The following is a 15,048-nucleotide window of genomic DNA, read 5'->3' as shown; positions in this document are numbered from 1 at the left end:
ATGATAGTATTCTACATAACATAACCTAATATAATAGTTTAGTTACTGTAAGACAAAAACTCGCTGCATTTTTCACTCATGTGGCTAAAACTCAACAGCGTGCCACTAGGCAAAATACAAAGAGACTATGCTACAGTTTGTTGACACCATCTGCTCTAAAAATTGTTTATTGTACATAATTGAAAACAACACTGTATAACTTGAGAAGAACTCGAGCATATCCCCATGAAACTGACTGAGATCAAATGGTTGGTATGCAGATGCCGCATAGAAACTAAACTATGCTATTACAGTGCCCTCCACTAATATTGGCACCCTTGGTAAATATGAGCAAAAATGTCTTTGCTGTTTATCCTCTTGGTCTCTCATTCAAAATATTCACAAAAAGTAACCTTTAATTGAAGGAAAATGATTGAAAAAAATAAAGGAGCGTGTGCCACAATTTTTGGCACCCCTAGAAATTCTTATGAATAAAATCTAACTGAAGTATATTCCCATTCATATTTTATGTTCTTAATTTCACCTGAGTGATTATGAATACTTAAGTGGTAATTCATGACATCCTGTTTCACTAGGGTATAAATATGAGGTGACACACAGGGCGAGTTCCCATAGTCATCCATCACTATGGGAAAGACACGAGAATTCCAGTAATGATGTGAGACAAAAGGTTGTTGAGCTACACAAATCAGGAAATGGCTATCTGCAAGAATCACAGCTGGTGAATTGCAGACGTTAGTTGGGTTTTGGGGTCAAAGTCTCCAAAACTATGATCAGACGCCACCTACATAACCACGGGTTGTTTGGGAGGGTTGCCATAAAAAAGCCTTTACAACAAACTGTGTAATGGTAATGCTGTTTAATCAGCTTCTTGACATGCCACACCTGTCAGGAGGATGGATTATTTTAGCAAAGGAGAAATGTTCACTAACAGGGATGTTAATTTGTGCAAAACATTTTAGAGAAAGAAGCTTTCTGTACATATGGAACATTTTACACTCTACATGCTGTGTTTATCTTTTTGCTTGGTAGTACACACACACACACACACATTGCACAAGCATTTTGCTACACTCGCATTAACATATGCTAACCATGTGTATGTGACAAATAAAATTTGATTTGACACACACACACACACACACACACACACACACAACCGTTCAAAAGTTTGGAGTCAATTAGAAATGTCCTTGTTTTTTTTAAGAAATCACATTTTTAGTCCATTTAAAAAAACATCAAATTGATCAGAAACACTGTGTAGACATTGTTGATGCTGTAAATGACTATTGTAGCTGGAAATGGCAGATTTTTTTAAATGGAATATCTACATAGGCGTACAGAGGCCCATTATCAGCAACCATCACTCCTGTGTTCCAATGGCACTTTGTGTTAGCTAATCCAAGTTTATCATTTCTAAAGGTTAATTGATCATTAGAAAACCCTTTTGCAATTATGCTAGCACAGCTGAAAACTGTTTTTCTGATTAAAGAAGCAATAAAACTGGCCTTCTTTAGACTAGTTGAGTATCTGGAGCATCAGCATTTATGGGTTCGATTACAGGCTCAAAGTGGCCAGAAACAAAAACCTTTCTTCTGAAACTCGTCAATCTATTCTTGTTCTGAGAAATGAAGGCTATTCCATTCAAGAAATTGCCAAGAAACGGAAGATCTGGTACACCGCTGTGTACTACTCCCTTCCCAGAACTGAGCAAACTGTCTCTAAGGCCCAGGTGCACAACTGAGCAAGAAGACAAGTACACTAGAGTGTCTAGTTTGAGAAACAGATGCCTAACAAGTCCTCAACAGGCAGCTTTATTAAATAGTACCCGCAAAACACTGGTGTTTAACGAAGCTGCCAGTTGAGGACTTGAATTTAAAATGGATTGAATTGTGATATTTCTTGTCACTGGCCCACTACACAATACCCCATAATGTTAAAGTAGAACTATGTTTTCCTGAGTATTTACAGATGAATTACAAATTAAAAACTGAAATATATCTTGAGTAAATAAGCATTCAACCCCTTTGTTATGGACAGTCTAAGATCAGAAGTAAAAATGTGCTTAACAAGTCATATAATAAGTTGCATGGACTCACTCTGTGTGCATACAAAATATATGTTTGGGGAAAGTCATTAAGAACTGAGGAGTATTTTTGTTTAAAAAATAAATGGAATGGTGCTAAGCACAAGCAAAATCCTAAAGGAAAACCTTGTTCAGTCTGCTTCCACCAGACATTGGGAGATTAATTCACTTTTCAGCAGGACAATAACCTAAAACACAAGGCCAAATCTACACTGGAGTAGACAGTGAATGTTCGTGAGTGGCTGGGTTACAGTTTTGACTTAAATCTACTTGAAAATCGATGGCAAGACCTGAAAATGGTTGTCTACCAATCATCAACAACCAATTTGATAGAGCTTGAAGAATTTTGAAAAGAACAATGGTCACAATCCAGGTGTGGAAAGCTCATAGAGACTTAACCAGAAAGACTTACAGCTGTATAATCTGCCAATGGTGCTTCTACAAAGTATTGGCTCAGCGGTGTGAATACTTACAGTACAAGTCAAAGGTTTGCACACACTTTTTATTTATTTGTACTATTTTCTACATTGTAGAATAATAGTGAAGTCATCAAAAACTATGAAATAACACACATGGAATCATGTAGTAACCAAAAAAGTGTTAAACAAATCCAAATATATTTTTGATTTTAGATTCTTCAAAGTAGTCACCCTTTGCCTTGATAACTCTTGGCATTCACTCAACCAGCTTCACCTGGAATGCTTTTCCAACAGTCTTGAAGGAGTTCCCACATATGCTGAGCACTTGTTGTGTGCTTTTCCATCACTCTGCAGTCCAACTCATCCCAAACCATCTCAATTGTGGAGGTCAGGATGCAGCACTCCATTACTATCCTTCTTGGTCAAATAGCCCTTACACAGCCTAGAGGTATGTTGGGTAATTTTCCTGTTGATAGTCCTAGATACAAATGATAGTCCTACTAAGCGCAAACCAGATGGGATGGCGTATCGCTGCAGAATGCTGTGGTAGACATGATGGTTAAGTGTGCCTTGAATTCTAAATAAAATCACTCAGAGTGTCACCAGCAAATGCCCCCTCAGACCATCACGCGCCCTCCTCCATGCTTCACGGTGGGAACCACACCTACTCTGCATCTCACAAAGACACAGCGGTTGGAACCAAAAAATCTCAAATTTGGACTCATCAGAACAAAGGACAGCTTTCCACCGGTCTAATGTCCATTGCTCGTGTTTCTTGACCTGAGCAAGTCTCTTCTTCTTATTGGTGTCCTTTAGTAGTGGATTCATTGCTGCAATTTCACCATGAAGGCCTGATTCACACAGTCTCCTCTGAACAGTTAGATGAGGAGATGTGTCTGATGAATTCTATGAAGCATTTATTTCCTCTGCAGCAGAGGTAACTCTGGGTCTTCCTTTCCTGTGGTGGTCCTCATGAGAGGCAGTTTCACATAACGCTTGATGGTTTTTGCAACTGCACTTGAAGAAACTTTAAAAGTTTTCGAAATGTTCCATATTGACTAACCATTTCTTAAAGTAATGATGGACTGTCATTTCTTTTTGCTTATTTGAGCTGTTCTTGGGCTTGGTCTTTTCCCAAATAGGGCTATCTTCTGTATACCACCCCTACCTTGTCACAACATAACTGATTGGCTCAAACGCAATAAGGAAAGAAATTGGACAAATTCACTTTTAACAAGGCACACCTGTTAATTGAAATGCATTCCTGGTGACTACCTCATGAAGCTGGTTGAGATAATGCCAAGCTGTCATGAAGGCAAAGGGTGGCTACTTTGAAAAATCTCAAATATAAAATATATTTTGATTTGTTTAACACTTTTTGGTTCCTAAATGATTGATGTCTTCATTATTCTGAAATGTATAAAATAGCTTTTAATAAAGGTTTGTACACACCTACTCATTCCATTTGCCTGGTACTGCATGTACAGTGGGGAGAACAAGTATTTGATACACTGCCGATTTTGCAGGTTTTCCTACTTACAAAGCATGTAATTTTTATCATTGGTACACTTCAACTGTGAGAGACAGAATCTAAAACAAAATCCAGAAAATCACATTGTATGATTTTTCAGTAATTAATTTGCATTTTATTGCATGACATAAGTATTTGATACATCAGAAAAGCAGAACTTAATAGTTGGTACAGAAACCTTTGTTTGCAATTACAGAGATCATAACGTTTCCTGTAGTTCTTGACCAGGTTTTCACACACTGCAGCAGGGATTTTGGCCCACTCCTCCATACAGACCTTCTCCAGATCCTTCAGGTTTCAGGGTTGTCGCTGGGCAATACGGACTTTCAGCTCCCTCCAAAGATGTTCTATTGGGTTCAGGTCTGGAGACTGGCTAGGCCACTCCAGGACCTTGAGATGCTTCTTTCCCTGGCTGTGTGTTTTGGGTCGTTGTCATGCTGGAAGACCAAGCCACGACCCATCTTCAATGCTCTTACTGAGGGAAGGAGGTTGTTGGCCAAGATCTCGCGATACATGGCCCCATCCATCCTCCCCTCAATACGGTGCAGTCATCCTGTCCCCTTTGCAGAAAAGCATCCCCAAAGAGTGATGTTTCCACCTGGATGCTTCACGGTTGGGATGGTGTTCTTGGGGTTGTACTCATCCTTCTTCTTCCTCCAAACACGGCGAGTGGAGTTTAGACCAAAAGGCTCTATTTTTGTCTCATCAGACAATATGACCCTCTCCCATTCCTCCTCTGGATCATCCAGATGGCAAACTTCAGACGGGCCTGGACATGCGCTGGCTTGAGCAGGGGAACCTTGCATGCACTGCAGGATTTTAATCCATGACGGCGTAGTGTGTTACTAATGGTTGTCTTTGAGACTGTGGTCCCGGCTCTCTTCAGGTCATTGACCCGGTCCTTCCGTGTAGTTCTGGGCTGATCCCTCACCTTCCTCATGGTCATTGATGCCCCACGAGGTGAGATCTTGCATGGAGCCCCAGGGTGATTGACCGTCATCTTGAACTTCTTCCATTTTCTAATAATTGCGCCAACAGTTGTTGCCTTCTCACCAAGGTGCTAGCCTATTGTCCTGTAGGCCATCCCAGCCTTGTGCAGGTCTATGATTTTATCCCTGATGTCCTTACACAGCTCTCTGGTCTTGGCCATTGTGGAGATGTTGGAGACTGTTTGATTGAGTGTGTGGACAGGTGTCTTTTATACAGCTAACGAGTTCAAACAGGTGCAGTTAATACAGGTAATGAGTGGAGAACAGGAGGGCTTCTTAAGAAAAACTAACAGGTCTGTGAGAGCCTGAATTCTTACTGGTTGGTAGGTGATCAAATACTTATGTCATGCAATAAAATGCAAATTCATTCTTTAAAAATCATACAATGTGATTTTCTGGATTTTTATTTTAGATTCCGTCTCTCACAGTTGAAGTGTACCTATGATAAAAAATTACAGACCTCTACATGCTTTGTAAGTAGGAAAACCTGCAAAATCGGCAGTGTATCAAATACTTGTTCTCCCCACTATGTAAATGAGATATTACTGTATTTCATTTTCATTTTACTGTAAAACATTTCCATTATGGGGTCCTGTGTACATTATGGGGTACTGGGTGACACTTAAAAAATATTTGATCAATTTTGAATGCAGGGTGTATCACAACAAAATGTGGAATAAGTCAAGGGGTATGAATACTTTCTGAAGGCACTGTACACATAATTCTACAAAGAATAAGGACTCTCAAGTGTAAAATCATCGACATAAAGATATTTAGTGATAATGTCAGAATCTAACAGTCCAACACAATATGGTCTGTAGCCAACAGGGCAGTAATGGAGGCATTCCTCAGCCGGCCATGATAGGAGAGACTTAAACATGCCATGAGTGATAATTGAGCTGTGGGGATGAGAACAGAGACAAGCATGGTTGATCGACTCATCTGTGTATCCACCTTTTTGGACTTGTTTTTCTGTTATTTTCTCCAGTCATCTCATGCATTGCATCTCAAGGTCAACTGAATCTCCTCTTTGCTCTGGCACTGCCTGTTGCATTCTTATTAGGTTTATTTAACTCACTAGTAGCAGCCAGAAGCCAAAATACATCACTATAGACACAACACACCCATTTTCAAGACCTTATATTTTGAAAGCTTTACTAGATTCTCACTTGGGAATGAACATATCAAGCACCTAGCCAACCTTGAATGTATGTGAATTCTAGAGTCTATTTGATGTTCGATTCCCAGTATTGTGTTGTGTGACCTCCAATGAAATATCCTTTATCTACTTAAAGTAAATCCTGATTTATTTAAAGCTTCATTACAGTACAGCTTTCTGGGATAATATCTCAAAAACTAATTTTCATCTCGTGTCACAAAGTAACCTAAATCCATCCGGATAATCTCAACAACAGTATCAAATTGCTATGGAATATATTCCCTTTGCCCTCCAGTGTCATTGAAGATAGCATTCTATGCTCTGTGAAGTCAATGGATTCCTATAGATATACATGTATCACAAGGAAGATACCAGTCATCATTTGTGAATAAACAAAAAAATATTTTACAGCATAATTTAACCTGAGGGAGTATTTCAAGATTCTTAGAATTTCTTAATGAGAGCGACTGAAAGACAGATGGAGTAAGACCATTGTACCACAGTGGCAATTTTGTGTACAGAAACTGCTTCTCCTTGCAATGAGGCAATCATACTAATAATCATACTTTAAGGACTGATATCTAACATCTTTTGGATATCTTCATTTTTATATATATTTAAACCCATTTCAAAACAGACCTTCCTTTGACATTGTCAAATGAAATTTGGTTTGTAGAGTTTCCATATATTTCAAGGGATTGTTTGTCAAACTGGGACACAATTTGTCCAGCTTAACCTAGAATGACACTGTCATTTTTATTAATCCCAGAGAGGAATACTGTGAGGCAGCTTGGGTGACACAGGCCAATGCCATCTCAACAGAAGAACACTAAGTCTGAAAATATCTGAGAAACTAAAATAAAGATAGATAAAATAAATGGTGACTATGTTGAGCAATTTATGTGAAAATAAATTCAAAAAAGGTACATGGTGTGTTTTCATCAGACAATGTACAAAGAAAACAAACAATCTCCATTTTCCATTTCCCTTTTTTTATTACTAGGATATATTGGTTGGTATCAACATTTATGTGATAACTACAGTGTGCATTTCTAGGATATACAATGCCTTCAGAAAGTATTCATATCCCTTGATTTATTCCACATTTTGTTGTGCTACAGCCTAAATTCAAAATTGATTAAATCAAATCAAATTTATTTATATAGCCCTTCGTACATCAGCTGATATCTCAAAGTGCTGTACAGAAACCCAGCCTAAAACCCCAAACAGCAAGCAATGCAGGTGTAGAAGCAAGCCGATTAAAATAATAAGAATAATTATCACCCATCTACACACAACACACCATATTGGCAAACTGAAAACAATAACCCATAATGGCAAGCCATTTTCAAGTCTTGCCATAGATGTTATGTCAAATCTGTAACTAGGCACTCAGGAACATTCAACGCATCTCCAGTATATATTTTACTTTTGTGTTTTAGGTTAAAGTCCTGCAGAATGGTGAATTTGTCTCCCTGTGTCTGCTGTAAAGCAGACTGAACAAGGTTTTCCTCTAGGATTTTGCCTGTGCATTGCTGTATTTAATTTCTTTTTATCCTAAAAAATTCCCAGTCCTTGCCGATGACAACCATGACATGATGCAGCCACCACCATGCTGGTACTCAGTGATGTGTTGTATTGGATTTAACCCAAACATAACACTTTGTATTCAGGACATAAAGTTCATTTCTTTGCCAATTTCTTTTTTCAGTTTTACATTAGTGCCTTATTGTAAACAGGAAGCATGTATAGGATTTGTTTTATTCTGTACAGGCTTTCACTTTTCATTTAGGTAAGTAATGTGGAGTAACTACAAGGTTGTTCATCCATCCTCAGTTTTACTCCCATCACTGCCATTAAACTCTGTAACTGTAAGTCACCATCAACCTCATGGTGAAATCCCTAAGCGGTTTCCTTCCTATCCAGCAACTGAGTTAGGAAGGACGCCTGTATCATTGTAGTGACTGGGTGTATTGATACACCATCTAAAGTGTAATTAATAGGTTCACCATGCTCCAAGGTATATTAAATGTCTGCTTCTTTTTTTACGAGGCATTGGAAAACCTCTCTGGTCTTTGTGGTTGAATCTGTGTTTGAAATTCACTGCTCGACTGAGGAACCTGAGATGTATGTGTGGGAGAGCAGAGCTACAGAGCTAAGCTAAGGTAGTCATTCAAAAATAATGTTAAGCACCTTTATTTCCCAAAGAGTGAGTGATTTGTTAAGAAATATTTACTCCTGAACTTACTCTATATATACAAAAGTATGTGGACACACCTTCAAATTTGTGGATTTGGCTATTTCAGCCACACCGTTGCTACACCGTTGACAGTTGTATAAAATTGAGTACACAGCAAAGCAATCTCCAAAGACAAACATTGGCAGTAGAGTGGCCCATACTGAAGAGCTCAGTGACTTTCAACATGGCACCGTCATAGGATGCCACCTTTCCAACAAGTCAGTTCGTCAAATTTCTGCCTTGCTAGAGCTGCCCTGGTCAACTGTAAGTGCTGTTATTGTGAAGTCCAAATGTCTAGGAGCAACAACGTCTCAGCTGCAAAGTGGTAGGCCACACGAGCTCACAGAACGGAACTGCCGAGTGCTGAAGTGCGTAGGGCGTAAAAATCGACTGTCCTCAGTTGCAACACTCCCTACCGCGTTCCAAACTGCCTCCGGAAGCAACGTCAGCACCAGAAATGTTTGTCTGGGTTTTCATGCCCGAGCAGCCACACACAAGCCTAACATCACCATGTGCAAAGCCAAGCGTCGGCTGGAGTGGTGTAAAGCTCACTGGACTCTGGAGCAGTGAAAACGTGTTCTCTGGAGTGATGAATCACGCTTGACCATCTGGCATTCTGAGGGACAAATCTGGGTTTGGCGGATGCCAGGGGAGCGCTACCTGCCCGAAGGCATTGTGCCAACTGTAAACTTGGTTGGAAGAGGAATAATGGTCTGGAGCTGTTTTTCATGGTTTGGGCTAGGCCCCTTAGTTCCAGTAAAGGGAAATCTTAACACTAATGACATTCTAGACAATTCTGCGCTTCCAACATTGTGGCAACAGTTTGGGGAAGGCCCTTTCCTGTTTCAGCATGACAATTTCCCCGTGCACAAAGCGAGGTCCATACAGAAATACTATTTTTGTACATATTCAAGATTTCTGGGATCTTTTATTTCAGCTCATGAAACATGGGACCAACACTTTACATTTAGCATTTATATTTTCAGTGTAACTTGTAATAATTTCGAAAAACCTAATTCAACTGTGACAATATGTGACAGAAAATCTCAATTTAATCCATTTTAAATTCAGGCTGCAGCATAACAAAATGTGGAAAAAGTCAATGGATGTGAAGCCACTGACATTGGAACCTAAAATTGATTGAGAAATTAATCAAAAGCCATATGTTGGCCTTGTTCAGACTACCTTTAAAACAATCTATAGTGTAGTAGAGGGCTTAGTGTGTTGGAGTATTGTTTTAATTTCAAAACTTGCATTTTGAGGTTTGAGGATTTGTTTTTACTTGCACCATTGCATGTCCACCAAATCACCTGTAGAGGGAGTTCTGGGAGCTCTGACTGCATTTTCACAATAATTTATTGGTTTTTATAAAATAGGCCATCATAGTAAATATGAATATGTTCCTAACTGACTTGCCTAGTTAAATAAAGGTTTAAATAAAATAAAACAATCATGAAATACACATTTTTATGTGTATTTATTTTTATCATGAAATACACATTTCAGAGCACAAGGTAAGCATTCAAGGCATTTAAACGACACCTGCAGTCTGTAGGTCACAGGCCTAGGCAAGTCCAAAATTGAATAAATATTGAAAATAAATTGAAATGTCAGTCAATTCAGGTCAGTCAGTCAATTCAGGAAGTAACCTGATATTCTAATTCCATAATAGAAAAAAGGGTATCACTTCCTCAATTGACTGACTTATTTTGAATTGATCCATTCCTTCATAGGCTGTGTGTGTGAGCATGTGTGTGGTGGCTGGGGATGGGGCTCCCGAGTGGTGCAGCGGTCTAAGGCACTGCATCTCAGTGCTAGAGGCATACAATAGACCTTGGTTTGATTCCAAGCTGTATCACAACCAGCTGTGATTTTTATTTATTTTAAATTTTTTTACCATTATTTAACTTGGCAAGTCAGTTAAGAACAAATTCTTATTTTCAATGACGGCCTAGGAACAGTGGGTTAACTGCCTGTTCAGGGGCAGAACGACAGATTTGTACCTTGTCAGCTCGGGAGTTTGAACTTGCAACCTTCCGGTTACTAGTCCAACACTCTAATCACTAGGCTACCCTGCCACCCCGCCACACTATGGAGTCCCATAGGGTGGCGCACAATTGGCCCAGCATCGTCCGCGTTAGTGTTTGGCAGGGGTAGGCCGTCAATGTAAATAAGAATTTGTTCTTAACTTACTTGCCTAGTTAAATTAAGGTTACATTTTTTTTAATTAAATGGGGGGGTTATCCCATATAAGATCAAGTCTATCCGTTACAGAGACAACTTTCTATTGTTACATTTGTCTATTGTTGTTTTGTACAATACTTGTGATCTGAGATTCTAACCGCTAGATTCAAATGGTCACATTCATTTGAAAGATCGAGAGGCAGAGGTAATGGTGATGAAGCTCTGTCGGGAAAGACAGATAAAGAAAAATAGGGAAATTGACTCACCTTGGGCTGCACTTCCACCTCCACCACTTGATTCTTGTTCATGCAGCCTTTCACGAAGCCCTCCACGTTGCTGTTGAACTTCATAAAGATCACATAGGCGGCATAGGCTGAAAGTAGCACAATACTTTCCCAATAGGAGATGTAGTTATCCAGGAAGAAACAGATGAGCATGATCAGGTCCATGATGTAGAAGGAGACGTCACGGAAGAGGGGCCACCAGGTCAGATTGAGGATCTCCCTGGAGAAGATGGCGCACATTCCAATGACAAAGAGAATGTTGAAGACAGCTGAGCCCACAATGGTCCCGATGCCCACATTGCTGTGGGAGACGAATACACCAATGACTGAAGTGAAGAGCTCCGGCGCCGACCCGCCTGCCGCCATGAAGGTGGCCCCCGCCACATCATCAGAGATGGCCAGCTTCTCTGTGATGACTGTCAGAGCGGGCACGAAGAACTCATCACACACAATGGCTAAAGAGATGAACATGTACAGCATTCCAAACATGTGGAGCACCACAGCACCCTGGCGCCTCTCCTCCAGCGTGAACAGGTCCGTGGGGTAGTCCCCCTGGCTCTCGTTGCCGTCTGCCGAAGACCTCATTGCCACGGGAATGTCGGCTGAGATATTGGGGTCCCTCTGGTGCTGTGTGGAAAGTAGAGTCCTGTGTGGAGTTGGGCCTGACTGAAGGATGGCCTCCTGGGGCAGGAGCGGCTCTGAGTAGGTCCCTGAGCTCCAGGTCAAGGCACTGAAGGAAAATGAGATTGCGCTTATGGCTACCAGGCTGAATACAAAACCCAGGATTCGTATGGGCCTCATCTTTCTGCGCAGGTTCTGGTGGCGGTGCCTATTACATGTTGCACCCAGAAAGGGCCTTTGCACCACCATATCCAAGCAGGGCTGGTCCAAACCCATCTCTGTGTGTGTGTGTGTGTGTGTGTGTGTGTGTGTGTGTGTGTGTGTGTGTGTGTGTGTGTGTGTGTGTGTGTGTGTCTTCACTCTCAATGGTTTGGTAGAAGGAGGGTGGACTGGTTTTCACCAGACACAATGCATGGTCCTGCCTTAGGCTTCAAACAACATGGGAGGATTCCAGATAATTTCCAGGGTCTGGCTTGACCATTGATGTCTTCATATTAGCCTCTAAAAACAAGATTTCAATAGAAATGAAAGAGAAAAAGAAAAGGAGGAAGCGTCAACATGTAGAACTCACACACAGCAACAAACTATTAGCTGTCACATGCCTACTACAATTCTGTAGTGAATTTAACACCACAACGTAGTCCTGACCAGTGGTTATCCAGTTATCCATACATGGGTTCAGAGGCAATAGCTATATCCCACTTTATCTTTTCAGAAATAAGCATTTAACATTGGGGAAAAAATCTGCAAATGTTTGAATTCATAATATACTAATTGCCTACTCGGACAAATAGGGTTCATAATATAATATTCATAAAAATAAATCAACACTACTAATGGCATGGTATCCAGGTAAAATTCATGCAAATAGCAGAATTCCACAAAATTATAGGCTTACTCGCAATGTGATGCACCAAATGCCCTTGAAATAAAACAAACTTCAGTGATACCTTTATAAAGGTTATAGTTACAGACTAGCCCACTATACAATTGGATTACGGTGTTGAAAGCAGATCATCTATGTTATGTATTAGGGTTGTACCATTTGCACCTCCATACTTACTGTAGTTGTGATGCAGAGTATTATGGCTAATGTGTGTTGAGATGATCACATTCGGGATAAATGGTTGAACTGAACATAATTACAAAGAGGAAATTATCCTGATTAAAATGGTGCCCGACTTGAAAAAATCTAAAATATACACATTATGAGATATTTGACGAAATAGACAGGCATGCCTTTCCATAGGAAAACAACGGGGGGATCTCAGCGTTCCAAGGGCAAAAAGTATTTGGGGCTAGCATTTGATGACAACCGAGCTCGCTGCCCAGACTTACATAATTAGAAAGAGGAGATTGTCATGATTAAAATGGCATCCGAAAAAAACTAAATATACACATTGCGAGATATTTGGTGAAATAGACAAACATGCCTATATTTCCCCTATAGGAAACAATGGGACGAACTCCATTCTTTGTTGTTAACATTTAACTATAAACAACGTGAGCAGGTCTCATTGCCAACAATAGCGAAGCAGGCATTGTGACGTAGAACAATAAGCTGGGAATAGAATGTTTGGAAGGCGAGTTGGTGCCACGATGGTCAATAGAACTAATAGGAGCTGGCAGGGTGAAAAATGCCCTAAAATAAGGCCTGATTTTTTCTGACTACTTCAAAACAATGGCAAGCAGCTGGGAAATATGGTCATACGGTGGATGCAATGAACTCGTTTTTATCAGAAAAAAGCGTTGTTAAAAATGTCATGTGTCCAGCATACTATTGAGAAATGAAAAATGGCTGGAACTGTTGAACAGTTTAATGAAAGTATTGAGCAGTGGAGCTCCATATACTGTACGTACAGAACGGTTTGAAGATTTTGTTTTTGCAAATTACATTCTATAGATTTCGAACCAATTTTCATGTGAATATAAAAAAATTTAAACGCATTAAGAAAATCTGCGCATTTTCCCACCAGTGGACTTGTTGTGGATAAAAATCACTGCATTTTGACATAAGCAGATTTTTTTGTGTGTGTGCACTAAGTTTTCATGTACCATTATAAATATCTTGAATATCTTCCATTGCATTTTCAACTCTACAGATAGTTTTGTCACAACAACCGTTGCATTAAATAGCAAGTGTGCCTACTATGGTCTTGGCACGTGCGCTCTAGCCAACAGCTCGCAGATAGAGTTCAGGTAGGTTGAGCGGGTAGGTTGTGCGAGTCTACATGAGATTATTATGGATAGCCTAAGAGCAATAATATTTTTATTTGTCAAACTGCAGTCAAGCATCGATCATCATGTCACTAAAATAAGACCCTAGATATTTATTGGAAAGGAGCATCAAGATCACTGCACACTTTCCCCACCCTATGAAGTTTATCATAAGATTTTTTTTTAATACAGCATGACTTTACTCGCATAACTGTGGATGGAAGCGTTATTGTTGGAGGACAAAATAGTTGCACATGTTTTTGTGTAATGGGACCAAAGACATTTAATTTACTATGCAGCCTGCAACAGCTAGACAGGCCAGGTAATAAGACGTATGGGGATATTGTTCACAGATCACTGCACCTGTACATAGCCCATCCAACTACCTCATCCCCATACTGTATTTATTTATGTATCTTGCTCCTTTACACCCCAGTATCACTACTTGCACATTCATCTTCTGCACATCTACCATTCCAGTGTTTAATTGCTATATTGTTTGCCTTACCTGCCTTATCCTACCTCATTTGCACATACTGTATATATACTTTTTCTACTGTATTATTGACTGTATGTTTGATTATTCCATGTGTAACTCTGTGTTGTTGTATGTGTCGAACTGCTTTGCTTTATCTTGGCCAGGTCGGAGTTGCAAATGAGAACTTGTTCTCAACTAGCCTACCTGGTTAAATACAGGTGAAACAAAAAATAAAAAATCAATTGTGGAAATACTTAAAGGACACTTTTCACCAAAACCAGGGCAGCAGGTAGCCTAGTGGTTAAGAGCATTGGGCCAGTAACCGAAAGGTTGCAAGATTGAATCCCCAAGCTGACAAAGTAAAAATCTGTCGTTCTGCCCCCGAACAAGGCAGTTAACCCAATCTTCCGAGGCCGTCATTGTAAATAAACATTTGTTCTTACCTGACTTGCCTAGTTAAATAAAAAGGTTCCACAGAGAAATCAGGAAAAGGGAGAATCAATGACAATGTTTAGAGACAGACTAGTATGCGGGCTATGGATTGAAGCTTGAGAAAATAACCTATTGACTGAAAATAATCTAACCTTGGCAAAGGCTATTGAAGTCAGTGTTTCCATGGAACGAGCTGCTAAAGAGGCTCACCAGTTGAGTTCATCACAAAAAAAGTGTACATAGTAACTGAAAATCAGAGACAGGGAAATCGGGACATCAGGTGTCTACATGTTTGTGTAAGGACACTGAACACCAAGCTTGTGGTAAAAAGGCCCACATTAAATGAGCCTGCAGAAATAAAAATAGCTCAGATCATGGAGGGCACTTCCCAAATGCGTACTCTGTTTGT

At 40.0% G+C, this 15,048-nt stretch overlaps 1 protein-coding gene across 3 annotated transcripts in view; it reads right to left on the bottom strand.

The window, feature by feature from the left end:
- Window positions 1-15,048, bottom strand: part of LOC112214483 (sodium/potassium/calcium exchanger 2) — a 198,990-nt gene that overhangs the window by 169,803 nt on the left and 14,139 nt on the right. For all 3 annotated transcript variants that reach the window (XM_024373254.2, XM_024373253.2, XM_024373255.2), the window contains exon 2: window positions 10,874-12,013. In XM_024373254.2, the coding sequence (XP_024229022.2) occupies window positions 10,874-11,788 (915 nt within the window). In that variant the 5' untranslated portion in view covers window positions 11,789-12,013. The remainder of the gene's footprint in view (window positions 1-10,873; window positions 12,014-15,048) is intronic.

This window comes from Oncorhynchus tshawytscha, linkage group LG15 (genome assembly GCF_018296145.1).
Source record: "Oncorhynchus tshawytscha isolate Ot180627B linkage group LG15, Otsh_v2.0, whole genome shotgun sequence".
NCBI classification, from domain to species: domain Eukaryota; kingdom Metazoa; phylum Chordata; class Actinopteri; order Salmoniformes; family Salmonidae; genus Oncorhynchus; species Oncorhynchus tshawytscha.
The sequence above is the reverse complement of the archived record's forward strand: the minus strand, read 5'-3'. Positions and strand labels throughout refer to the sequence as shown.